At 41.9% G+C, this 25046-nt stretch overlaps 6 protein-coding genes across 9 annotated transcripts in view; 1 reads left to right on the top strand and 5 right to left on the bottom strand.

Annotated features, from left to right (window-relative positions):
- LOC110978277 (uncharacterized) overlaps positions 1-3920 on the bottom strand; it is a 116533-nt gene extending 112613 nt beyond the window's left edge. For both annotated transcript variants that reach the window (XM_087148506.1, XM_087148507.1), the window contains exons 1-2: positions 3447-3920; positions 3162-3278 (exon numbers count right to left, since the gene is read on the bottom strand). The gene's annotated coding sequence lies outside the window, so the exon portion shown is untranslated. The remainder of the gene's footprint in view (positions 1-3161; positions 3279-3446) is intronic.
- mfsd2a (major facilitator superfamily domain containing 2A) lies at positions 82-9698 on the top strand. The gene is given in 16 exon segments (XM_022233118.2): positions 82-972; positions 1905-2063; positions 2550-2674; positions 3086-3215; positions 3487-3565; positions 4492-4532; positions 4534-4590; positions 4593-4646; positions 5074-5164; positions 5362-5480; positions 5742-5822; positions 6272-6355; positions 6702-6817; positions 6953-7090; positions 7615-7791; positions 8020-9698. Coding segments are annotated over 16 exon segments (1599 nt in total). The 5' UTR covers positions 82-924; the 3' UTR covers positions 8120-9698.
- Positions 8305-11290, bottom strand: LOC110978297 (LITAF domain-containing protein-like). The gene is made up of 4 exons (XM_022233195.2): positions 11056-11290; positions 10546-10780; positions 10158-10278; positions 8305-9981 (listed from the first exon to the last, which is right to left on the bottom strand). The coding sequence occupies exons 2-4, from the start codon at positions 10682-10684 to the stop codon at positions 9873-9875; spliced, it is 369 nt and encodes a 122-aa protein (XP_022088887.1). The 5' UTR covers positions 10685-10780; positions 11056-11290; the 3' UTR covers positions 8305-9872.
- A 143-nt stretch (positions 11291-11433) lies between these two features.
- LOC110978289 (lipopolysaccharide-induced tumor necrosis factor-alpha factor homolog) lies at positions 11434-14453 on the bottom strand. 2 transcript variants are annotated; one of them, XM_022233183.2, is made up of 4 exons: positions 14294-14453; positions 13499-13676; positions 13228-13351; positions 11434-12232 (listed from the first exon to the last, which is right to left on the bottom strand). In XM_022233183.2, exons 2-4 carry the CDS (start codon positions 13665-13667, stop codon positions 12121-12123), a joined length of 405 nt encoding a protein of 134 aa, XP_022088875.2. In that variant the 5' UTR covers positions 13668-13676; positions 14294-14453; the 3' UTR covers positions 11434-12120. The 2 variants fall into 2 exon arrangements, with proteins under 2 accessions (XP_022088875.2, XP_087004638.1); XM_087148512.1 differs by having other exon boundaries at positions 13499-13673; positions 14294-14451.
- Positions 14454-15497: 1044 nt separating this feature from the next.
- Positions 15498-17994, bottom strand: LOC110979870 (lipopolysaccharide-induced tumor necrosis factor-alpha factor homolog). Its single transcript, XM_022235999.2, has 4 exons — positions 17858-17994; positions 16846-17166; positions 16539-16659; positions 15498-16266 (listed from the first exon to the last, which is right to left on the bottom strand). The coding sequence occupies exons 2-4, from the start codon at positions 17144-17146 to the stop codon at positions 16158-16160; spliced, it is 531 nt and encodes a 176-aa protein (XP_022091691.2). The 5' UTR covers positions 17147-17166; positions 17858-17994; the 3' UTR covers positions 15498-16157.
- A 418-nt stretch (positions 17995-18412) lies between these two features.
- On the bottom strand, positions 18413-24418 carry LOC110978865 (CUB and sushi domain-containing protein 3-like). Of its 2 annotated transcripts, none has more exons than XM_087148499.1 (12): positions 24078-24418; positions 23200-23382; positions 22746-22925; positions 22196-22417; positions 21606-21779; positions 20983-21234; positions 20640-20810; positions 20163-20351; positions 19638-19811; positions 19074-19385; positions 18875-18959; positions 18413-18753 (listed from the first exon to the last, which is right to left on the bottom strand). In XM_087148499.1, the coding sequence occupies exons 1-12, from the start codon at positions 24154-24156 to the stop codon at positions 18429-18431; spliced, it is 2346 nt and encodes a 781-aa protein (XP_087004625.1). In that variant the 5' UTR covers positions 24157-24418; the 3' UTR covers positions 18413-18428. The 2 variants fall into 2 exon arrangements, with proteins under 2 accessions (XP_087004625.1, XP_087004626.1); XM_087148500.1 differs by having other exon boundaries at positions 23200-23379.
- Between the last annotated feature and the right edge of the window lie 628 nt (positions 24419-25046).

The raw sequence follows: 25046 nt of genomic DNA, 5'->3' as shown, positions 1-25046 counted from the left end.
TTTCCCCAACCGAGAAAAGATGTAAATCTATGATTTTGTTTGCACCTACCGTACATTTTCAACAGAAACACAGACTGGCGATTGATATTTTGACCTCCTATGACCTGCACCGTGTGGTTACAGGCATTGTAGATATCACCGTCTACTACAATCATTATACGATGCAAGTGCGTCGAGCTAAAACAAGTTGCGTGTTGAATTAACATATCCACGTGTTAAACATTTACAACCATCCATTTTGACTCTAAGCAAAAAAGGGCATTCGCCCGCGCACTCGCAGCAGCTCGTACGTTTAAGGAAACCTCAGCGACCACCGGCGATGCCCACTGATCTGACTGCCAGATCTTGATGTGGGTTCCTGACTGATAGGCAGGCTTGACTACTGAGGTGTCAGTTTTCTATATAAACCACCCATCAAACCACGCTTCCTGGTTTCCATCAGTCAACTGTAGTTCTTTGCAGAAACATGCACATGTGAATCTGTTCCCAGAAAACGCGCCCATTTCCAAGGGGTTCATATAGCAACATGCGCAGTTTTTGTTTATACCGAAAATTTTGACGGGACAGTTTGATTGTTCCAAGTGCTCGCTCAACAAAGCACCATTTTCCAACAAAGTTACCAGTGCGTATTCGTTTGCCAAAGATTTATCTCTGAGGGGTGTTTAGCCCTTTTCAATGCCCCAAATTTATCTGCCGGTGGGACTATAATTGCGGAGGCAAAGTCTGCGTGAAGTCACCACAAGTCAACCCAGTGCGGCACTGTGGTTAAGCGGGAGCATCAGGACCAACTAGTGGTTAGGCCAAAGTCCGATTGTGTGTTAATTATAACGCTGTTATCATGATCTGTTCCGCATAAATCCATTAGGCCATTTTAAGCTGGCCAGGACAAGAACTTCAATCAAAGGAGAAATAGAATTTGAAAACATGGCTAGCAAGGGGACTGACATGAAGGAGACTTACTACAGTGATGAGGTAGTCATAATTAGACTTCTTACTAATTCATTTCTTATTTTCATCTGTATCGAAGTCTGTATTATGTTGAGGAAATCTTTTAATTTAATTATGTATAGGTAAGCTCTTACGAGCTTCGGCCTCTTGCTATCTACTTTCATGTAAATAACTGCAAGCTTGCGCTTGCCGTTGAAGAAACTGAGATATGACTTGAGGACAAATCTATGCAGTACAGTCATTATCAAAGAGAGACCCAGACACACAAAACGCCAAAAATGGCAAATTGACGAGTTTTGTTAAGTTCTATTTCCTTCAGAGCTTAACATGGTTCAAAATGGCACACCCAAATATACAAGGCACTACCCAAAGTAGTTATGATTTTTGCAAAGATGTCAAATTGTGTAAGTGCATCACACTACAACAACAAACAAACCACAGGAGCATGAGATCTCGTGACTACCATGAGTAGCTTTAACACAATGCATTCGACCTTGGATTGCTTCAGTGTGACATATCTGTGGAACACATTCATGTTGACCGCAGTTACAATCAATTTGAAATCAGAGGCACCTAGAAGAACTGCAATACTCGACCTGTGATGGTCTGATTACATATTCATCACTGCGTGTAGTCCTACATTCATGCAGGCTGTAGTAATAGAACAGGGTTGTGTATTATCTGTCATCACATTTGTTGGTATTGCGGTGGAAAGCCGGGGCTATGTAGCATGATAAAAACCACAGAATGAAGAACTTAATCACTGACTAAAGTGTCCAGATTACACATACAAAAGGTGGTCTCATACAAAAAGGCACATAGTTTTCGCGGGTGAATTAATTTCCAGACAAATTTTCCGAACGAAAACGGACAGCTATAGGGTGACTGTAATGATAAGAACTAAAGAAGTGGGAAGACTTTTAGCTGTAAAACGCTTAGAATTTTATTTCCTGCAGAGGACACCCTTAAGACCACGCATTAGGAATCGGCCAAGTCCGGGCCTGAAGCTGTCCATGCGGTCCAAGGTCTTCTATGGTCTAGGCGGCATCCCTTACCAACTAACCAACACCGTACTCGGATTCTACATCAACGTATTTCTGCTGGAAACTGCTAAGGTCAAACAGATCATCAATTACAATTGTAACGACCTTTGACACGACTTCCAGGAAGGGTCAAAAGTAATACTGAAACGCAAGAAAAACTAACCACTAATCAAGTACCTCAGTGGTGTTTGAGGCATTTTTATTGGAAACTAAAAACCCAAGAGGACAAAACAAACATTGTAAAGACCAAAAACAGTCAGCAATAAAGCAAGCTTCTTAGAATTAGGGAAAGTTGGACTTTAAAACCCTATCCTTCTTAATTAAACAAACTTTTCTTCGCAAAGTTCAAGCTAGGCCATCCTTTTCAAAGCTTTCTGGGCCATATATGGTAGCAGCTGAGGGTGCTATTTAATAATGCCGGTTTAAGCCACACAACTGGAGAGCTTGTCTCCGAGGACAAAACCAAACACACTCTCGGAATAACCTGAAAAAGGCTTTATCGTACCAAACCATATTAATTGAACTATGTGCAAAACTTGCTCGATATCAACCCTCTAGGTTCCACCATTCTACACAAGTGCAATCGTTCTGATTGGCCGCATTTGGGACGCTATGACTGACCCTATAATTGGCTTTCTCGTCTTCCGAACCAAAACCGGACGATTTGGCAAGCACAAACCATGGTAGGTGACGTACGTTGGTCACCAGTATCAGACATTAAAGATTACAATCGAAGCCTTGGTAAATATCAAAGGAATAATCCGAAGGTTTCCAATCAAGAACGTCAAGACTAAGTCAGCATCTACATCTGCATACAGTCATGGTTGGCCTTGTTGAGCTAATCTTTGTCTTGTACCTTGCGGCGGTATAGGGTATAACACAACGGTTCAAAGCGGCTAAACGGGAGTAGGCCAACTACCGACAATGTCTCAAATTTATCAAAGTGTCATTTTAATTTATACTTCATTCCTGCATTAACACTTTTAAGATACATACTTGAGTAAAAGTAGCCCTTAACTTAAGCTTGGGCAACAAAGGCTGCTCTTTGCCTTTGCTGTAATAAAACCGTTTTGTTTTTTTTAACTAATCCACAGGATGCTCGTGGCAACTTTCCCTGCAATCGCCTGCTTCATGTGTTTCTTTATTACTCCTGAGACTACCAAACCTTACCTGAAACTTGCCTGGTACCTTGTCTTCTACTGCTTCTTCCAAACATTCCTCACGGTATGGCCTATGGGCAATAATTGATCTGCCGGCTTGGTATATTGAGTAGGGTATCCATTATCCCTGATTAAAAAAAAAGGCCACAGTAACACAAATCAGTTTGCAAATAGACAAGAATGAGGAGGCTGCCTAAAGTTCCCAAACCTTGGCCCAAAATATTTCCCCCTCAATCATGCCAAAATGGAATAATCGCGTTGTTCACACCGGATAATTATAAACCAAATTACTTACCAGAATCTCATGGTCAAACCATCATTTTCTTCTCATTTAGTTTTATCAGATGCCTTTTGCCACACTCACACTTTGCCTAACCGATAACCAAGCAGAGCGAGACAAGGCGACAGCATTCCGTAAGTACTGATTATCGACGACATATCCAATTGGTAAATCACTTTTGCCTGTTGTGTGATGGCAGACAGCGTATGGCTTTTCGTCGTCAATTTTGTTATGGCAATTGTTTGCAGTCTCCAGTGACACATCCAGAGAGCTCACTTCTCTCATTCTAGTCGAAATAAGACACACCACAGGTTTCACATCTTTTCACAAAAAGTGCCAGCAACAACTCTGCATCGGTTTAACTTGGTGCCCTTTAGAGGCAGGAGTTCCCAAGATGCCGTTCATGTGGAAAACTTTGAGGATGCGTGATATAGCGGCCAGTCATGTACAACCACACGCACAGTGAGTTATGGCGTGCAATGGCGAAGTACTTCGTATAGTCGTACAGTCTACTACTCGCCTTCTTCCTGCAAGCACGCGCAGCTATGAAACCCACAAGAATGCGGTGAACAAAAGGTTGTCCAGAAACTAAGTCTTGGCGTTCTCAAGACGCACTAAGCAAAAAAAGCACTGCCTTCCTCACCTGCAGTGAAGTTGTCTTTTGGTTTTTTGGCGGCGTATGCCATGTTTAGAGATTTTTTTAAATTCTCGTCTCCTTTTTTAGAAAGCTGTACAAAATGCATGCTTTATTTTCCCTCTCACAACTTTCACAGACATTCGGAGATCCATTTGTAATAGTTTCTTCACATTGTATTAGGAGATTTTTGACAATACCTGCTTACAGAGTTGGACCGATTCAGCATTCAGTGCTTTTTCAGACAGTCTTCCAGACTCTTTGGTAAAATGTCTTTGTACAACTGAAAACTACTTACATAATGCAGATGTCTAATTTAGCTGTGTAAGTGCCTCCGCTGTGTATAGTGAATTGCGAGATACGAAATATTAAGGTTTCGTTGTCCTCATCGAAAAAGATATCCTACGTTACACTTTTCCCCTCCAGGAATGGGGTCGGAAGTGTTGGGAAATCTTCTTGGACAATTCGTCCATGGGTCTGTCCTTGTCACTGTACCAGCTACGTCTAAATAAAAAGGTTCCCCAGTAGGCCGCTCCTTGAACGACACGGCCACCATACCACCCGAGGAAGTGGAAGTTAAGGTGAGGTCGTTCCCATCGGTACGATCTAGCCGCGCCATATGTTGAGATCCTACTATGCCTTGCGCGATCCTTACGTTTAACGAACGCGTGCGTAGTCCATGCAGTCGAGGTTGACCACTCTTATGCTTTGTTCTCAAAATTTCTCTGAAATCCCGAACTGACTTATGAAAACAGTCTTCTGTGTTTTCCTTCACAACCGTTACCCGCGGCAACCTTGCTTCTGACGAGAGTGAGAAGGCTCCCACGAAATCACCTTCCAAATCTAAAATGGAAAGTTTCGTACCAAAGTTTGGCGGTTTCCTTGTATCAGCACGCATACACTTAAATTTTAGCAACTGATTCGGACCTTCTCCCTTTATACTGTTTTGCGTAAATGACCTTTTCAGAACTGTTTACTTCCTTAACCATGGCTTTGTTTTATCCTTAGGATCAAGGGTATCTAGTTGGTGCCGCTGTCCTCTGTAGCCTCTTTTTCATCTGCTCCATGTGCGCCATTTTTGGAACAAAAGAGGTTCTATGTAAGTTTAACCCACTGTTTATCTAGTTCAAGAGCTACATTTTCAAATATACAAGAGAGACACTGTATGCCGTAAGTTTTGCGGTATAGCACCACCAAAGTGCGGCTTAATTCACAGAGGGGTTCAAATTTCCACATGCATCACTTACTTTTCATAAACATGTGACAAAGTGTACGCGTATATTATTAATTTTTCAGCTCCAAAGAGGAAGACCAAGTACGAGGAGTCATTTGGGCAAGCTGTGAAGAGTGTCCTGACCTTTGGCCCCTGGGTCAAACACATCGCTTTCCTGATTCCGTTCGTCTTGGCAGTCAACGTACGTGAATAGCGCCCTCATTTTTTTTCACTGCCACAACACGTTGTTTCACATGTAAAGCACTAGAAATCGGTATAGAGCTCAAAAAATGAAACGTGCATGTAAAATAGACAAGTTCACCGAGAGATACAAAAAGTGATAATGAATTTCTTGCGTCAGCGAAATCTACAGTGGAAAGTGTGATGTCTTCAGATGTGCTTTGTCAGGTCCGAGTGCCGTATCCCTTAATTACATGTACCTGTTCTGTTTGGCATTGAACAGGCAATGCAGGGGAATTTCGTCTTGTACTCTCTTCACACCCTTGGAATGACAAACTACCAGTCAACGATCATTATAATTTTGGTGAGCATGGATTTGTATTTAATCTAGACCATCTATTCAATAGGGTACTACAAACCCACGATGGCACGGAACTGCGCGCCATGATGAAATCTACACTCTGAACCCAACACGCATGGGCAGATGACTTTGCCCCAGTACATATATGCCTCTGGACTTTATTTCATTAGGATAAGAATCTCGAGTCAAATCTCTGTAATCGAATCTCAGTTATCCCTTGTAGGTTCACTGGCACCAGAACCCGCCTAATGGGTGCAGGGAACCATTGTTGCTGGGGATCACTGATCGAGATCCAGACCCGTGTGAGACAAACACTCCCTCTGCAGTCATAATTTCCTATACGGTGCCCTCCCTTTGAGAAAAACCAAGAATTGCTCATTACCAGCAGATAGCAAAATGTTTGCCTCCATTTATTACTTTCTGGCGGGCATTTATTCAATCTAACTCTACAGATCTCAGCATTTTTATTGATGCCGCTATGGCGCAGGTGTGTGAAGAGATTGGGCAAGAAACTGACGTTGTTCATTGGCTTGCTGGTAAGTTGGTTTTTCAAAGGGTTTAACTTTTTATTCCCAACGGTTTCCTTAAACAATTACCCAGCATTTTTTTCTGCACAGAATAAGTCCAGATCGGCGCTAACTCCCTCAAGCCCTCGGCTAAATATCCAGTTCTGTGGTGCCAGGATTTTTTCATTTACATCACTGTTCGAAATACAATTTTTAATGTTTGCATGGTTTAAAGAGGAAGCGGAATACCTGAACTGAATACAAAGGTTCTTTCCAACTGCCAAAAGTCACTCAAGGAGAGAGTAGTATTTTTGCTTAAGGCAAGTCGTTGGGCTGATACATTCTTTGTTTTTTTATTTGATTTTATTGATTTTAGCCGTCTGTTCCGCTGCTTGTAAGCTGGGGTATCGTCCCGTACGGCGTCACGTGGGTTCAGTACATTATGGCAATATTGATGGGAAATGTCGTTGCTGTCGTCCAGCTGATACCATGGTAAGCTGCAGGTTATGTGGCTTTCCTGTTCAATGATTTGAGGCTTCTTAAAGAGAGAGAGTGATAGTTGGCTTTTTTTTTTCAGAAAAGGCGGGCCAAGGGAAAGAAATTCATTTTTATGTCTTCCTTTCCTAGGAGTATGGTTCCTGACGTTATCGACGACTTCTTACTGAAGAAGAAGAGAGGGTACGAGACCATCTTCTACACATTCTACATCATGATTGTGAAACTTGGATCAGGAATATGTATCGGAGTCACCACCATAGTGCTCGGGTTAGTTTTCAAATTTTGCGCAGTGGCCCATGCTGTGTATTTTTCTTCATGTTCCAAAACTGTTGTCAGCCTACTGATAGATCTGTAAGCACTGACCCTCTGTGCTAATTGGACGGAGTGACGATGCCCCATCTCAAAGCTTTCTGCGTGATCTTTCTTCCTCCATGACTCAATATGATTCGGTACTCTGGAGTTTGAAGAGGCAAGAATAAAAATGAGCATAACAAGTAGAAAAGAAAACAACTACGGGTTTTTGTGAAGCATAGTAGGTGTACAAAAAGGACAGTTTGACAGCGAGGGAATTTGGTTTGAAGTCGAAAGGGGCTTAAAGAGATTAGTAATTGCCAGTTTCCCGAAACTCTGACGCACAATATGATCCTGGGTAAAAGACCTGATTGCATGCAGCTTGAGCATTTGGTCTTCGTATTTATAAGCATCTTTTCTTTTTCATTATGCAAGATCAATATTCTACTGTTACTGTTTTCTTTAACAATAAAAGTCGCAGTCGGTATTTTCTTACATAGAGTCGTCGAGTTCAAGCCCGGGGTGTGTGAGGTCACGGATGAGGTCAGATTCGCCTTACGGCTGATGATCACATGCATACCTGGTGGCTGCATCCTGATTGGTCTGTTCTTCCTATACCTTTATCCAATCACGGAGGAGATACGCAAACAGAACCAAACCATTCTGGAGATTTGGAGGTCAGTTTACTTGTCAATCGGACTTCATTTGAGAATTAAACTTTTCCACCTAGTTTATTTTTCTTATTGGTAATTTTCCTTTCATTCAAAATTTTTCACTTTGAGAGTGAGCTGTGAACTCTGTGATTTCGAAAGATACTGCTTGAAATTCCCACACCACATGCTGCTCTAATATAGATAAGATGTTGAATATTTCACACAAACTTCAAAATCTGCTTGGCATTGCAGGGACGCTGGCGACGACAAGAGACGCCAGACTATGAAACATTCATCGGCGCAGAGATTCCGATCAAGGTCAATAAGAACACCAACAATGAGTTTCAGTTAATTGGAGAAAAAAAATCAGACGAACAGTAGACGTTTGTACTTCGAAGTTCTGTAGCGTTTTTCTCCCAGAGCCCTCTTCGGCTAAGAAAGTCATATATATTAAATTTTGGAGTAAAAGCTGCAAGAGCAATTTGTCAATGGAAAATGCCAAACGGGCAATAAAACAAAACACAGGAAAAGGCGAACTTAAACGTTGGTTATTTTTATTCAACTTTAAACGATTAAAAAGTATTGCTGTTTGTATGTATTGAAATTCACATTCAGTGTTTACTTCGTAAGGAGCTCACAGCAGATAGGCTAATGGAACGTACAGAAGAAAAGTGTAGCAAGTGTACATTTTGTTGTTGTTCCTTTAAAAAGAACAATGACATGTTTGAAATAAAAGGAATTTAAGTCGGCTACAGTACTGAAAAGTGTTAACGTAAAAATAAAGCGTCTAAAGGTGATATTCATAACACATGCAGTATTCTTTCGAAGAGGTACATTTTCTTTGAAATACGTTTAGTTAATTGTAAACGATTAGTGTACATAATCAGGTTTTGGTACATTCCATTTCAGTTAAAAGCTTTTTATGGTTTTATGCATTGGTGGCTTAAAGCCAGATGTACTTCACCATGTAATATATGAAACTATATCATATGTAAAATAATCTGTACTCATTTAAATAATAAATTGACAATGCAGAAAAAATTAAGAGGTTCCTTTGTTAATTCAATTATGAATCAAATTATGCTTAACAGTGCAATTTGCATACAAATTAATTTAGCCACTTGTTTCGTGAGATCAAACATTTACCACTGCTAAGTACACAAAAAAGTTCCATGTTTAGTATTAAGGATTTGTTTGTACATGCTTTGGATTTTAATGATGCTCAAGCGTCCGTTATATTTGTGGAACTTCCTGTGATTATTTTGTGAGGTGAATGATGTAAACAAGCGATGAAGGTTTCTCTGCTTTCCTTCTTTTTACTTTTTCATGATTTATCAGTTATTCACGATACACGACCACAGGCAGTTGGAAGGACTATTTATTGTAGGGTTGCTATAACGGTGTCATTCACGTCCCGTGAGATTACTTTTTACAAATTTTAAATACCACTTACACTGGTGCAGTAGCTTATCCAACGTGTGGATGGGGGAAGAGGAAATTGCCCCCACGGATTTTTTTATAAAGAATACTTCACAGTTGAGTAGGGAAGAAAATAATCGTTATATTTATTTCTCAAATATTAGCATCAGCACACTGAGAAAACAAACCAGAAACTGAAAGCATGGATTCGGGGACCGTGAGTAAGGCTTTGGATTTTTTTTCTCCCCAGCATCATGTTGAAACCACATTCGTTCGCCCCCCCCCCGACACCAACAGCTGCACGTGCCGCTTCACTTGTGGCTTACTGTTTCCTGTTGTAAACCATTTCCACGTTTTCTTTTCATATTGACTTTTAGATGTCGACTGTCATTTTAAGTAGGTAATATGACTCAACCGACTGATGAGTAGTATATTGGGTGCTTTTTGAGTCATTCAATGTTTTCTATGACTGATTTTAATTAAATGTACTCGAGAGATGAATGTTATTTTGATTTCATTATATTTTTCATTTGGATTTATTTCTTACCTTTGCAAGAATCAGCACTAGTGGTAAATATAGGAACGCAGTTTAAAGATTTTGTCTGATCTAGGAAAAGTTGGTGATGTGTGTGGCGCCATGGGCGTCTTGGGCGGCAGCAGTGGGATACAGCGGTCAGCCCAACCTATCACAAGCGTTTGTACCTCCCAACGACAGTGTTGCAGGTTGGGCAGGAATGGACAACGTCCTGGCAGAAATCGAGGCAGAAAGGGATCAGACAACAGCCAAGAAATCCACTGCAGCAAAATCGAGAGAACAGGAAACGAAACCCGTTAACCTTTCCACTGGTACCAACGTTTCTGTTGTAGTTGTACTATCACATTTAATGTTAATATTATTGATACCTTGGTATCACGACAAAATCAAGTACACTTAGCCGTTTTTTTTTCAGTCCAAAAATAAAGATCATTACCAGAAAAAACAGATGACAAGACAGAGGATCCAAGTCAATGCTCCGGGAGTGTAGGCGGTCCTGGTGACAACAGTCGAATGACAAGCTGGACAGGTCACCTGGGTTGGGAACTCAGTAAACCCTGTGTAAAAAGACAAAGAGTTCAGATTTTCTGATTGTCTCTTTTTTAAAAGTCAAACAAAATAAGTCAAATTCCTTTGTCCGCTAACAGTGCAACGTGTATCAAATGAGAAAGTTCAGCATTACTCACTGGACAGGAACTACATGCAGAGTACTGTTGAACAAATGAACCAGTTCTGAGCCATTTTTGAAGCATTTCACAAATTTGTCAGTGACCAAATCAAAAACATGACAGCTGGCACCGTTAAAGTGTTGAACGGGGACCTACCGCAAGGCGCAGTGATGACTGTCGTCTGTGCCGGTTGTACGTAGTTCACCGGCACGGCAGGTGGTTGAGCACCAATCATGGGCGTGGTCTCATCCGGGGAAGGGGCAGTGCCTTCGGCGTTTTTGGAAGTTTGTTCCATTTCTTTTTATTGCCCTTTCTGATAGGGTGGCCTCAATTGCTGAAACGTTCAGGGCGTTTCGCGACCCGAGTTACTGATTTCCTGCTATCTGCAAGTCTACATTAGGGAAGCACATAGAGATACGTTTCTAAGGTTTCTATACAATGGTTCCTGTCGCCTCTAATAAAGTATGAATTTTGGGCATAACAGATAAGATTGTATTATGTAAAATGAAGCTTTATAAACTGAAACGTGGGGGGTAACACTTGCCAGTTGTTCCTAAGTTGTGCCTGTGAGAGATTTTATGATTGGTCCAACTCATTTTTTAAATGAAGAGGTATACAAGGTGTTGGCTGGTTTAGCTTCAATGAATAAAAGACATATCAACTTACCAGAATTTGTGATAGAAGACAGAGAACAGGTCTTGCTCGCAAGCAAAGGAAATCGGTGACAAAATACACCTTTCTTTTCAGTATTACCCGGGACATAAAATACATTTGTCAAAGTACATGTTTACCGAGAAATGGCCCAAATTTAGCACCATGCGCATCAACAGTCATGTGATCGGTACTATGAAGTTTCATAGGTCAAGGACTGTAGTTATACAAACCGAAAGTAACAAAGGCGTGTACAAAATAACCAGCCGATGAAAAGTCGTTGATATTATAACCAAATACTTCAGCCGAAGTGCTCAGGTTAAATGGCGAAAGAGAGCACAAGGTCCACATTAGACAAACATCGGAACAAAATCTACAAACAACCCACCACTGTGCAATAATTTCATTCTCCTGATATTTTCATTGCCTACACACACACACTTTCAACATCAAAGTTGCAAACAGCTTTGCTAAAAAAGTAGAAATTACTGTACACTTGAAGCCGAAGTACAACACTCGTCAATTCAATAATGGCATTAACCCAATTAGCGTTACAAAGGAGATGTAATGCTTTTTTACAAGCACAAATTCGTGAAAATTCAAGAATGAACCTGATTCAATTCTGTTTTATGTACATTTAATATGTTGTGTAATCAGTCCGAAAAAAGGTCATATTTAATCAATATTCTAGGCTCGTTTCAGATGAAACATTTTGTCATGTTGTTCCAGTAAGTTTAACTGTTGAAATCAGGCAATCATAATCCATTCATACAATGTGAAAGCACTAAAATAACGCGGTAGATACGGTGGTAAAATTTTGTATTTTCCGAATTCAAGTCCTATTTGGGGTGATTCATAATTATGTTTCAAAACGATAAACTAACTGGCATTTTCAAATGACTGATATCATAAAAGATTTCTTTAAAGATGCTTCTATCCATCATGAATTTCTTCTTGATATGGAGATTAGGTTGCATGAGTCATTTGGTTGTATTCAAAAAGCCTGGTCCGCTGTGATACGAGAGACGAGCAGGTCGTTCGTGATCGTGGTTGGGTTAGGGACGCACGTGGACGCATGGTTTAATGCAGACGCTGGTATACTCCAAGCTGGTGGTTGCAAGTAGGACAGCTGTGCACAACATCCAGGCAGAAATCCAAGCAGAAAGGAATTAGACAGCAGCCGAGAAATCCTCTGCAGGAAAATGAAAGAAGACACCGTCACAGATGACTCGCTGTTTCAAATGCAATTTAACAGTGATAAAGGCAGGGAAGAATTTCCCAAGCCAACTTAAGGACTAATTGCATTTGCTTTTGGCGTTCGTCTCGAAACTGCTGTTGCAGTTTTCAATTTTACATATTGATGTTGTGATTATTATGGCTTTAGCAGAATCAAAGGAAGGGCTTGGTTGATTTGCCGCCCTCCTCATTGCGGCTTGTTTAATTGTAATCAAAGTGTGGCTGTAGTTGGGATTCCTTTAGAGCCTGCTACCGTGAGCGTAAATGCTTGGGAGATGGGGTATATTCTAGTTATTTAGGATAGGGGATGAGCCAGGATTAACCCCCCCCCCTGCAAAATTAAAATTTCTTATTTTATTACCCCATGCAATAAATCAAAAGACAGAAGTAGTACAAAGGTTACTCAGATTAACATTTGTCTCAGAGGAGATAGCCGAACAGATTTCAGGATTTATTGTCCTGGTAATGGTGATCCTTTACATAATTCGGATGACTTTTCGATAATCTGATTCACCCTCGGCCGTTTCAATTACTGCCAATTGGAAGACTTAATTGTACCTTCATAGCTCCTGCAGGAGATATTGTTATACGTTTCATCGCAAAAAAAATGGAAAAGAATACCTTAGCGTGCATTTTTCGGTCAGCTTTGTTATACTACATGTCGACAGTACCAAAGAATTTCATAACATCTGCAAAACAATTTACAGATCTTCACCCAATTTTGTTGGGAGCGATCGTCTGAGAGACACGAATGACAGTGTCAACCCCCACCCCCCCCCCACCCCGACCCTCAACGGTCATTCCCCATCCGGCACTCATCAACGCAGATTGACGCCACTGCTTGCTATAATGGTCGCGTATAGTGGCTCGCTGTGTTATCGTCAATCCTGTGAAGGTCTGTTACGATCAACAAGGTGTATGGCTATTATTCGTCTTTCTACAACTACTTACCCAAAAAGGCAAATCCCACCTGCCACTAACCACGTCAGAAGACCAACCTGGTGGCTGATTCTAGTGTTGATGGTATTCTGACAATGAGGGCACTGCATAGCCGTGGAAAATTCACCAAAGATCACTGAATATGAAGAGAGAAGGGGAGAAGGAGGAAATTAACAATGATTATCACAGTCGGTTCATTCTTGTAGCTTTTTATATCAGCGAAATTAATCCATGATTCCAAAACGTAGAACTCAGTCACAGTTGAATAAAATCTAATGATTACCCGTTGATTGCACGCAGACGGTGGATTGTGCTGCAGTAGACATTGGAGCAGGTATGGTTGGGGGTATGGGACCTGACGCCGGTGGCATGGCGCTCTGAGGCAGCATGGGACCAGATTGGTAGGATGGGTAAGGCAGTGGCTGAGCTTCTTGCTCCTTGGTAGTAGCCATTCTGTCCAGCTTTGGAAAATAACAAAGTAAACGAATCGACAGGCAAAGTGGTAGAGCAATCGAGTGGAATATGGAACACCTGTCATCAACAACACTGACTTCATACTCTGATCAATGACAGTAAAAATGCACTCTTTGGAACAAGTCCATTCCACGATGAAGATAAATCAGCTATACACTGGTAAACAACATTTAGAGTTTGAACACTCTTTTTGTACCCACTTTTGGCACACGCTTAATCCATAACATATTTATTGCGTTTGTGGAATGCTAAACGCTTTTCCACACTACATGTGTAGCTTTTTGAAATCCGCTTAGCATTTTAATGCATTTCTAAACACATAACAATAAACATGTCACGGTTAAGCTCCAAGCACATTTTAGAGTGTACCGTTCAGAGCAAAAGGATATTTCAACATGATGCAGTTGGGCAGAAGCTAGATTTCAGTAAACATTCTATTTGTAAATCCTCTGATATCTTAGAGACGCACGAGCCACCAATGTCCTGAAACTGTGAGTAAAACCAAAAACAGCAAGGAGAATTTTGTTGAGCAGCTCGAAAGTCAAGTACACATGAAATTGGAAGTACAGCACAGTATAGAGAATAGTGTGGTTATTTTACTTACTGAAGCACGGAGGTACTACGGAGAGAATTACAACGGAGGACTTCGAATTCAGTACAGGCTTTGAACAGAAGTTAAGCCTATTCCAGTCGATTGTCGAAGCCGAAATACAAAAACAATTACACATAAGGCTTCAGAACTAGAGTTCAGGAAAGTAGGTCATACTGGTACTCCGTCGAATGACGTCACACAGCCTAAGGCACGCATGCCATTCCAACTTGGTTATGGTTACCAACGTGAGGCGTATCTAAACCACAGTTCAGACAGCAGCTAGTCAAGTGCACAGGACGGCAAAACCGCGTCCCTTATCTGTCTTATTTTGTTCATGTTCACTAGAAAAAAGTCAACACTTGTGGGGATAAAAAGGCCGACCTGTTTTGTGCGCACGTATGCGCACAAAACAGTGGAGGACTTTGGGACGGATGGGGTCTCAATAAAAGACTCACCATCAGCCCAACGTCGACCCCATTGTGACCAAGAATGGGGGCGCTATACACATGCACGAATCGTCTCTCTCCACTCCCTCCATACGGCCCGCCCAAAAATGTCTCTGATTTCTGATCACGAGCTGGCTTCAAAGTGGTACAGCGACGCATTTTTTTTAACCCTCACTTTTTTTCTGGAAAATGATATACGATAACACGCGACGTCCATCGCGACTGCATGCGCACATAACTCCGGCCGCGACGAACACTAAAATAGACTGGCCTCCGCACTTATACTGTTTAAAAGCATTTTCAGCTTGTACATGTACACAGGACATAGGACCACCCCGTTTGTCTGGTTCCCAGATGTAAATTAATGTTTAATAAAGGATGACGTCATCTGAAAAAGAGTGCCCAAATAAACGTGCAGAAACTGCAGGGACTCCTTTACTACTGTCCATATTACTCAACGGTACCCATCACGAACACGTTAAAATTACGCAGTAACAGGATTCAAGTTGATTGAGCAAGTTTGGCAGCATTTGGACACTGCCTAATTCCAAATAAAAAACTTTTTGTATTTTGCTGATGCGCAGGTCTACGGTGACGCACATGCTGAAAAGAGACAGGGGATTTTTTGGGGGGGGGCTAAGAAAAGGAAGCGTTTCCAAAGGATGTCACACGGCGCCCTCTCATGGTTTAAGATTTCAGTACCATTTACTATGGTTATCATGGACGTATGTATACATTGGACGATTTACATAGTGGAGTGCACGGTCGAGTTTTAGAAAAGCAAATCAAACCATTTATTAAACCACAGCCCCGACACCAAGTCTCTGGATTCAAACTTTAAACCCTCAAAATGAGAACATTTCACGTCCAAGGAGAGAAAAAAATTAAAAAAAAAAAACCAAAACAGAGTTTTGGGACATTACAGGGGTTAGAGTTTTCAGAAAGCAGAGTGCATAGAATATATTCTACAAAACATTAACCTATAAAGCACGACAGCAGTAAATGTTTGATTGATTTTGGTTGTCATAAATTTCTTCTATAAACGATTAGAATGAGTCCTCGTACAGTTAATGCGACGGCTCCGTAGGAGCCACTGCATCTTGATAACCACAATATTCCCAAAAGCAGAATGTTTCAATGGTACTTGCAAATGACCCGGGCGCATCACAGACAGCGACACGTGTTGTTCTAATGGAAATGAACGGACATTGCAACCAGAGACAAAACATTTCAGTAAACAACGCTGCTTTCTAATGCCTACGGAGTTTTCTGTGCAACTACATAGGAGGATTGCTTCCATAGAATGTAGCTTTAAGATACACCTTTACACTACTTTTTCTGCAATGTAGACAGTTACTAAATTTTGGCCCGAGGGGCTCAGCAAATTGTTGTCCTCTTTGGGTTTTTTCCGAGTGTCCACATTTTCTCTATTATATCCGTTTGTAAGTCCCCAGGACACAGTGGCAGTTAGGGCAGGAGTGGATGGCGTCCTTACACCCATCAAAGCAGAATGGAATCAGACAGCAGCCCAGGAACAAACTGAAAAAGTAAATATCACAAGAAATTCACGGTCCCGGTCTCACTGTATCATTCTGACACTTGTTACGGTGCATTTTGAAGTGTAGTGTAAACAGAAAAGCATGTGGAAACAAGAATGACTATTCTACATGACGTGGATAATTAATTGTCCGAATTTTTAATTTAAGGTGAACTACCGTATACTCGTCCGTATGAAAGACTTCAAATGGGATATAGCATGAGGCATTGCTCATAATTTTGAAAATGGCGTCTGTCCTTATAAAATTGCTTACCCAAATAAGCACATCAGAACAGCCAACAGCCAAGTCAGAAGACCAGCGACATAGTGCACGCGAGTTGTTACATGCTGCGTGCATTGAGGGCAGGTTACCATCATGGGGAACGCGCTAAAAACTGGCAAAGGAATAATAAAGTAGAATCGGTGATTTTATTGATGAATGTATGGCAGAGGATTTAATATCAGTGCCGGGAAAGAGGACTATATAGTATTAGAAATGCGTATAATGCATCTTATTCATATTTTTATATTCAACAAAGAAGCATAGGAATGGGTAATGAGATTTTCGAAGTTCTACTCACTCGTCTGAGTTGCGATGATCGTGGTTTGTCCAGCCTGATAGTTGCCCGTTGTCAAGGGAGGCGGCCCCGGTACTGGAGCCGGGCCGGGAACACTGTGGGGCTGGCTTATTGGCGGCGCGTTAATCGGCTGCTTTTCCCCTGTCTGGAACACGTCGCTGTAGCCCGGTGGACTGGCCGGTAAGTAGACAGGGTTGGCCCCCACAGGTGGAGGGGACGGGTAGGTGGAGCTGTAACTTGGCGGCTGCTCTCCTGCGTTTGGGTTCAAAGGCTCGGTAGGGTCACTCCTGTCTCTGTCGGTCATGGTTGGTCCTCTATCTGCACCTTTTTAACCGAACAAATAATTACCATTACGCGGAATTGTTCCCATTATTACTCCCCCCCCCAATCAGTCAAGTCTCACTCCAGAAATCGTTTTGCATCCATGGCCATTTTCCAGAAACATTCACCAGTATAAGGAAGGTACTCTGGACCTCAGTTCGTTTTCCAACTGTCAGAGCCGTCCATCGATTCTGTCCCAATGTCATCCCCACGCCAACCATACAGACTTCAACTCACTGTATATTTTGGCCACATGTTTACATTTACTTTTCGAATTCTATCAAATTTCTGCAAAGTATAAGAGATAAACCGCGTGCTCTTTTAGCACATAAACACACCGGTACAGTAAATCTTCAGCCAGGCATAATATAATTATCTACATGTACATTACATGAAGGACACAGAACCATATACACAAACTATGCATGCCCTGGGACGACTTACATTACTTAATTAAATTATAATGAAGTACACGCTTTCAGGGTTCGACAGATTTTTAACAATGCTCAACATAGCTCCATTCTGAGTAGATGTCATGTTTTCCGAGGGTTGTAGTTGTTTCAAACTTCCAATAAAACACTCTTAGAAAAGGACTTTTTCTCAGCCTACATTTCTTAGACAAACGCTACACCAATCCCAAACAAAAAAGCCATCTTCCAACATGTCGTTTAATCAGTTGAAACCTACAACTTACCAGCAACGCAGTAGGAAATAATGACAGCACAGTGCTGCTACCGTCACTACTGTGAATATCGTATGTATGTACAATCTAACCCACTACCAACCAGATGTACAATCTGTGCGTTTTTTAAAGTTCAAAGTCCCAATTAATACTTGTGTGTGGATTCCATTAATTTCCACATGGCTTTGCCGATACGGCATCCTGACTGTACCACCTGCACGATTCACACCACCCCGCCTAAATTGACTGTGCCATATGTTTCAAGGATATATTTATTTATGAACGTTCACCGCTTCAACGACTCAATGTTGTAAAGAGAACGTAAACAATTACTTTTTAATTAAAATGGTTTTATAAGACTGCTAACTTAAAGTAGAAACAACGTGAGATAGATTTTTCCAAAAAAAACGAGAGTCACACGGATGCAGTGTTTTGATCAACACGTCCTTATATCAACAAAAATGTACAAATGAACCTGTCATACATTGTGCACAAAACAGTTTTAAACAGCGTCTCGCCGTCTCGCCGATTTTGAATGATTCGAATCTGTTTATCATTCGATCTGCTTTTGAAGCAATCTCGTCTAGATATAGTCTACTTCAAAACCTTGATAGCCTTTTTCATCCCAGGCTACCGGGACTGCACCGCGTCCCGCATTACTCCCACCCTTTGTCTTTAGTATCATCGTAGATGGCGTTGCACTTGTGTTGTTATTATTTTGAAAATGGAGGGGTCGAGCTGTCATCGATGGGACACCCCCTCTCGTTGGCGAGATGGACCGAGACACAGCGGTCTTATATCGAGTCGACTCTGCGTCCTCTTGCGCTTGCTGGTTCTTCATGACGTCATAACTGAGGTGGGGGGTAATCACTTGGTCTTCTTTGATTGGGTGGATCTTAGTCGCAAAGCTGAAGGTGTTCGAAATAGGTAATGAAACAAAACCATAATTAATGCATGGCCGAGATACGTTTACATGAATGGTTGAAACCAGTACTAATGTAGTCAGGTTCTTGGACGAGGAAATGTTACCGTTTGTTTTTGCAGAAGAAGACGAGGAGAACAACACTCGCAAGAAGAATCAGGAACGTCGGTAAACAGATAACTATGATAAGCACTGCACAACGGAAAGGAAACGGGAACCAGTGAGTTTTAGTTATTCCATTAGCGTTATGATAATTAACAAGTCAGTCTAAACATTGCAAACACTAAACTTAAAAAGTATGCTTACCCACAGTCTCGTCACCTTTCGACGGAGCTGACGAAGGTTTGTCATTAGCCAATTTTGTGTTTGCCGATGTTGTGGATGAGCTAAATTCAGAACTAGGGGTAAACTGGCCGTTAGTTGAATCTGTCAAAGCGCCGTTTGGAGATGTGACCTCGGCAGTTAGCGTCGGAACACTTTGTTCAGCATCTCTCGTGGTTAATTTCGGTTCTGTGGTGGCATTTGTTTCCTGTGTAAGACTAAGGGTGCTTTCTTCCTGATACACGGAGCTGGTCGAGTACTTAGAGGTAAGAATAGACTGTGTAGTGTGTGCCACATCTGGAATAAAAGGGCATAAGGGCAGAACTGAACACCATCTTTTCCATTCATTTGAGAGGGTTCATTTGGGCCTTGCACAGACCTTCAAAAAGGCACCCATTCAAAGTAAATTGCTAATGAAGAGGGTACCGTCCAGCAACTTACGTTGGGTGTCCACGAGCAAACAGATGATTAGGTTTCTGGGAACCTAGTACATGTACGTGTATTTCAAAACAAGACATTATTTTTACACCAAGAACATTGCATCATTACGTCTGCAGATGGAATCGCCTCGAGTCCATGAACCATTGCTCAGGCAAAATATCCTGTGGTCACCCTCCATCTCATATCCTTCCATGCAGGACAAAATAGCCACGCCTCGGTATTCGGTCGACAACACCGTCACATTACCGCCCTCTATTGCCGCCGGCTCTCCACACGAGATTACTGTTGGGATAAATGAATCCCAAGGTCAAGGCAAATCACAGAAAAATCGGCACGATGAGTTCATTGAGGGGTAAAAAGGTTTTCTGGATTCGAACCTGAAATTAGGGTGGAGTGAGGAAAGGTGGATAATTTAGCTCTGTATCGTATTTATTGTTCAGCGGATTAATCCAGTATTCGAACGTAGGATTCATTTAGTTCTGAAAGAACATATGGGTCTTGAGAATAAGTCAAAAACCTTCTTACCAAACACTCAAAAATTCGTCGAAGGAATAATTATAATTAAAGAATCTGCGACGACATTATGCAGATTATGAGATATTTTAAAAGTTCGTCCTGTCATGGAGGGCTTACCATTGCATGTAGTTGGCGAGCCACTCCAAGTACCGTTGGCCAGACATTCTCTAAACTCGGACCCAGCGAGTTTGTACCCTTCATCGCACGTAAATTGAAAGGTATCGCTGGTTCTGAAACTGTCGGTCCCATGCCGCGTGCCGTGTAGAGGCACGCCTGGATCTCCGCAGGTTGTGATATTCTTGGAATCTATAAATCATATTCGGAAAGACGATTTTTACTTTTCGACGCGTCGGACAGTAAACTAGCAATATGACGGCTCTGAACAGGCAATAAGCGAAACCGCCCATGTACATGTATTACCATAATGAACAGCTATTTGACAACAATTACTCGCCAATATGGGGACCTGACAGGGCAGTGAGACACCAATGACCTAGTGATTCAAAGGCAGACAACTGAACCATGGCAACAGCCACTCTAAGCACGTGATAGCACAACCAAGAACACACACACAAACAGATGTGACTTCCTGACCTGTGCGACAGATGTAATGTCTCTGCTGCTTCTCGCAGGATGTACACTGCCAGTTGTTCATCTGCTGCTCACCGAGATTAAGTTGAATACATTTTTCGTCCTCCCCAGCTGAAAACGAAGGATCGCAGTCCGGATACCCACCCTTCCAAAAACTGTCGTGTACCAATTCACCTAGAAACAAAACGAAAGTATGCTTCGGTGGGAATAAAGCAAACTTTGCTTTGTGGAAGAGAGCAGACGCAGTTCAAAACAAAATACAAGAAATTTGGGTGAGGCAATTAAGAGGTGACTAACTTGAGCCTTTTTTTTCTAGTAACAAACACTTCTTTACTCTTCTACTCACCGTCTGTCCACCTCCATGCACGAGATGCACTGACAGTCCCGCCAATCCACCAGTGTGTGTAGTAACCACTGTATGAACTTATCAAGGTGTTTCTAAGAAAATTCTGCATATCTTGATCTGTGACTTCCACCAGCCATCTATTATAGAATTTGCAATAATCTCTAGCGCCATACCAGGAGCGAGAGACCTGGTTAAATTCGATGCAGTACTTGTCGTAAGACCAAAAATTAAGAAGGTTGGGACATGGTTGATCTGTAGAGAAAAGACGGTCCCTAATTACCTTATGGCAATCTTCAATCTTTCATTAGCGGTTCTTTAACTACAACGTGACTAAATCATTTGTGCAAATGATGAAAATGGAGTAAAAGAAAAGGTCGCCACGCGACTGTTTACGGTGACTGTCCAACATGGTAACCCAAACGTTTGTCATAAACACCAGTGGGAACGATCATGGGCTCTTGGAGTCCGAATATCCCCATGTACATCTTCGGATCTCAATGATCTCAAAGGATTCTCAGTGATTTAAGATATTTCAATACATGAACGGCTACTTGAAATGCCCTTCCATCGTTATCTCATTCTGTGATATAAAAACGAGTTGCTTGTTGATGTCAGTGCCTTACCAAACTGACAAATCGAATACATCATTCTGCTATTGTCAATAGTCTTTTGACAGTTGTTGTCATTCCACTCATAGTCACTGTGACCTGGCAGCGCGCTCAGATGAAGACACTCCTCGGTATCGACATTGGTCGGTTCCCCGTCTGCCCAGACGAAATATTCGATTGGTGTCTGACCTGAAGCCCAAAGGAATGATGAAAACATGTCATGTCCATGGTGAGCATCGTGAGGTAGTCCACAGATATAAGGCAACGCTGACACCAGTCAAGAAAAAACGAATACTCATTACGCATAGGTGTCAACACCCTTGGGGGGCAAATACATGTGGGATAGGATCACCAGTAGATTTTGACTGATCACATTCAAAATAGTCTGTCATGACTCTTTGTCAACAAGACAATTATGCAAAGGAGTGTATCAACTTGTGCGAAAAGGTGGTGTAAAGTGAAATACGTAGAAGATAACAGTCCCAGGCAGTCCCAGACGCAAACCACCTCGGAGTCTTCACGAAATAAGACGTTCCGTTTCTAACTTCACTAAGATCACCGCCGCTGCGAGATTTCATTTACGAAAATGATTGGTTTTGACCTACTCTTTTCCCAGATCCAATTCCTGGCTTCCTTCCCACCAGTCCAGTGTTCCCTCTTTTCTATTTGGGAGTTGTGTAGAAACGTCTGAGCATCGCTGTTCTCAACCTTGGCTAACGAGAAGCCTTTCGCCTCGCAGCGTAATTTGGCTTCGCTCCATGACACACCATGCTTGACCTCTATGAAACAGCTTTGCCAATTGTACCAGAGACCGCCAGCCGGACAAGCTTGCGTTTGTGATGAATTAACAAAAGAAAAAAGGATTTGTCATCAGAAGTATTGCTTTATGCTTGACGAACTAGTGGACGACGTAACGGCTGCGATTTTAACATTTATGCATTTTCACCTGTTCTTCTAACAATTAAATGTTGCAGATAAAAACATTTCGACGTTATGACGCAGCCTGGGCCTACACGGTTGTAGAACAAGGAGCAAAAATCACAGTGTGAACACATAAAATAAATATTAATGGCACGAAGTAGCCAAATTAAAAGCGTCCCAATGGTGTTGCAGTGAAACACTTCAAAAGTAAAGTCATTTGAATTCGTCACTCACGCAGGCAGCCGAAGTTCGTCTCTGACCATGTTCCGTCAGGCAGGCATCGCCGCGTGGGGTCTTCATCTCCACTGAATCCTTCAAGGCAGGTGTAGGTGATGGTGTTCCCCGAGATGTAACTATCGTGCGCAGGAGTGACAATGCTCCCTGCAGGCGAGTCGGGTGCCAGACATCGGATTGCTATGACATTAGTGACAGAGTGCGTTAGATAAGCCACTGATTTTATCCCGTCTGTTGGTGTTGATAAAAATTAAAGAGTGAGTCTCCAGTGATTTGATTGTTCATAGCAGGACACAGCTATCTTGCTTGCTTTAACTTGGTAAAGGAGATTTGCAAACTTTAGGTATTACCTAAACTTCCTCAACTGTGATCATCCCACGGTTAATTCTTAGGTCGAACAAGAAGGATTATTTGGGGGGCGACATCATGTGTCTGAGGGCAGCAATCTACCTACCTGTGCAGTTTGGAACTGTCTCGCCCCAGCCCTGCTCCGTCTCGAGACACACAGTCACTGACGTCGGTCCTTGAAGCTCATAACCCGGCAAGCACTCGCAAACAACGTACTCCAAGCCGTTGGTTTGGTTTGTGTGGCAGGCGACGTTACTGAGAGACTCAGTGGAGTTACACGGGATCGCTGCTAGAAGGAAAACAAGCCAATATAGAAACTGATCAGATGAAAAAGCTGATCAAAGTAATAATCATTTCAAAAGTTGAATACTAAAACATCGAATGCCAGATGATGGCAATTAGTGTGAAATGCAGGAAGAAAAATGTGCCGATTTATGCAGCCGTCAAAATGAGTAAAGCGATCAGATAAAATGATAACCGTCGGGTGCACGTATTTTAATTCGGGTTACTAATGCGAACGATCAACTTCTTCATTACCTCCCGGCCGATAATAAGAGGCTTTGTAAGTACAGACCCCCTCGTTAACAGTTGTAGGTACATGACCAGGGGGTGTTTGTTAACGACAGAGATGTATGCCGATATAGACATTACAAACCAAGCAGCAACCTTCTCTCAGATCGTTAGGCCCCGCCCCCGCCTGTCTTGCTTGTCGGCTAGAGATGTATTAATACTTTCGGTGTTCCCTTTATGTTTAAATGCATTGTGAAGTCTAGCCCACCAGGTGGACTCCCTGATCGTACTACATCGTAATGTTATGAAAACTGGCGTAAGACTCTCATTACCTGAGCGCAACTGCCAGGAAAAAAACACAAGCTTAAGGATTGGATTTAATGTCACACATCCAGTTCGTTTCCTTCTCTTTTTATATTAACAGCACGACAATCCTATCGTTATTGGACACTAATTTCTAAAAGGGTTGCTCACCCAGGGAAGACTGGCCAATCAGAGCCAGCAAACCAGCCACCCACACCCACCAGCACAATAGCGCTGACATGGACGGCATTACGTCCACTGCATCGATGCTGCACCATTCGGCGGGTCCACTGACGCAATTCCGGCCTCAAGAAGATCTCCGGAAAATGATCCTCATCAGACAGATTGAAAGTTGTGCGAAGCTAGTACGTCCTACGGGAAGCAACATGTAGGCCTAAACATTTTTGTTGGAACCAAATGATTATCAACGTTTCTAAATGGGGAACTTTGAGAGTACCCCCTCGACGCGGGTACCAACGCTCTGGTCAACTGCAAACATTGTCTCGAGATGGTATCGGTTACCGATTATCAAACAATCGCTGGCTTAATGAACCTTTTTCGTGAGGTCTACTCAAGGCCACAGTAACTGTTATCTAAACTATATATGATAGTGGGTAATACTTCATTATCTTTGTAATATTTATTAAACGTGCATGGCCTCACATAATATGCTGAGACGGGATTTCTAGAAGCGGTTGATGCTTCGATTCGAGGGACTGTATATTAATTTCCTCGAAGATATGGACAATATTTTCTAAGGGATACTGTGCCTTTGCAGCAGCCGTTCGGAACAAATAAGGCGTATCTCACGTCCCACATAGGCGACCCAAAAAGTTACCCTGAACTTGACCAATGCCCTCCGCATACTTTCTCATAAAAATACCTCAGCAATAATATTAATTAAGGGGAAATAAGCGAACGTTGGTCATTGTATCTGTTCGATTTTGTGCTTTTTTATTTATCTATTATTATTTTTGCCAGGAAGGCCAATTGGATACAATTTTATATTTTTTATCTTTTTTATTTTTTTAATATTTCTTCGTGTGGTTTGCCACGATTCTTACATAAATCGTTTTTGTTCCATGCTATGTGTAAGCGCAATAGCAATCTGATAGTGCCACAAAACATCAAGTAAGATGC

Source organism: Acanthaster planci, linkage group LG18, assembly GCF_054643075.1.
Source record: "Acanthaster planci isolate LZ-2023a linkage group LG18, COTS_SCS, whole genome shotgun sequence".
Classification (NCBI taxonomy): domain Eukaryota; kingdom Metazoa; phylum Echinodermata; class Asteroidea; order Valvatida; family Acanthasteridae; genus Acanthaster; species Acanthaster planci.
This window is presented reverse-complemented; position numbering and strand designations above follow the sequence as displayed.

Coding starts and splice junctions, on each gene's coding strand:
- LOC110978297 (XM_022233195.2), bottom strand. CDS start 10,684: ATGGAACAAACTTCCAAAAACGCCGAAGGCACTGCCCCTTCCCCGGAT. Junction 10,279..10,545: donor AGTCATCACTGCGCCTTGCG/GTAGGTCCCCGT, acceptor CTTTTTACACAG/GGTTTACTGAGTTCCCAACC. Junction 9,982..10,157: donor CTTGTCATCTGTTTTTTCTG/GTAATGATCTTT, acceptor ATTTTGCTGCAG/TGGATTTCTTGGCTGTTGTC.
- LOC110978289 (XM_022233183.2), bottom strand. CDS start 13,667: ATGGCTACTACCAAGGAGCAAGAAGCTCAGCCACTGCCTTACCCATCC. Junction 13,352..13,498: donor CGTCTGCGTGCAATCAACGG/GTAATCATTAGA, acceptor CTTCATATTCAG/TGATCTTTGGTGAATTTTCC. Junction 12,233..13,227: donor GGTGGGATTTGCCTTTTTGG/GTAAGTAGTTGT, acceptor ATTTTCCTGCAG/AGGATTTCTCGGCTGCTGTC.
- LOC110979870 (XM_022235999.2), bottom strand. CDS start 17,146: ATGACCGACAGAGACAGGAGTGACCCTACCGAGCCTTTGAACCCAAAC. Junction 16,660..16,845: donor GATCATCGCAACTCAGACGA/GTGAGTAGAACT, acceptor TTCCTTTGCCAG/TTTTTAGCGCGTTCCCCATG. Junction 16,267..16,538: donor GTTCTGATGTGCTTATTTGG/GTAAGCAATTTT, acceptor TTACTTTTTCAG/TTTGTTCCTGGGCTGCTGTC.
- LOC110978865 (XM_087148499.1), bottom strand. CDS start 24,156: ATGCCGTCCATGTCAGCGCTATTGTGCTGGTGGGTGTGGGTGGCTGGT. Junction 21,235..21,605: donor GTATTCGATTTGTCAGTTTG/GTAAGGCACTGA, acceptor TTTTCTCTACAG/ATCAACCATGTCCCAACCTT. Junction 20,352..20,639: donor ACATTACATCTGTCGCACAG/GTCAGGAAGTCA, acceptor TATGATTTATAG/ATTCCAAGAATATCACAACC.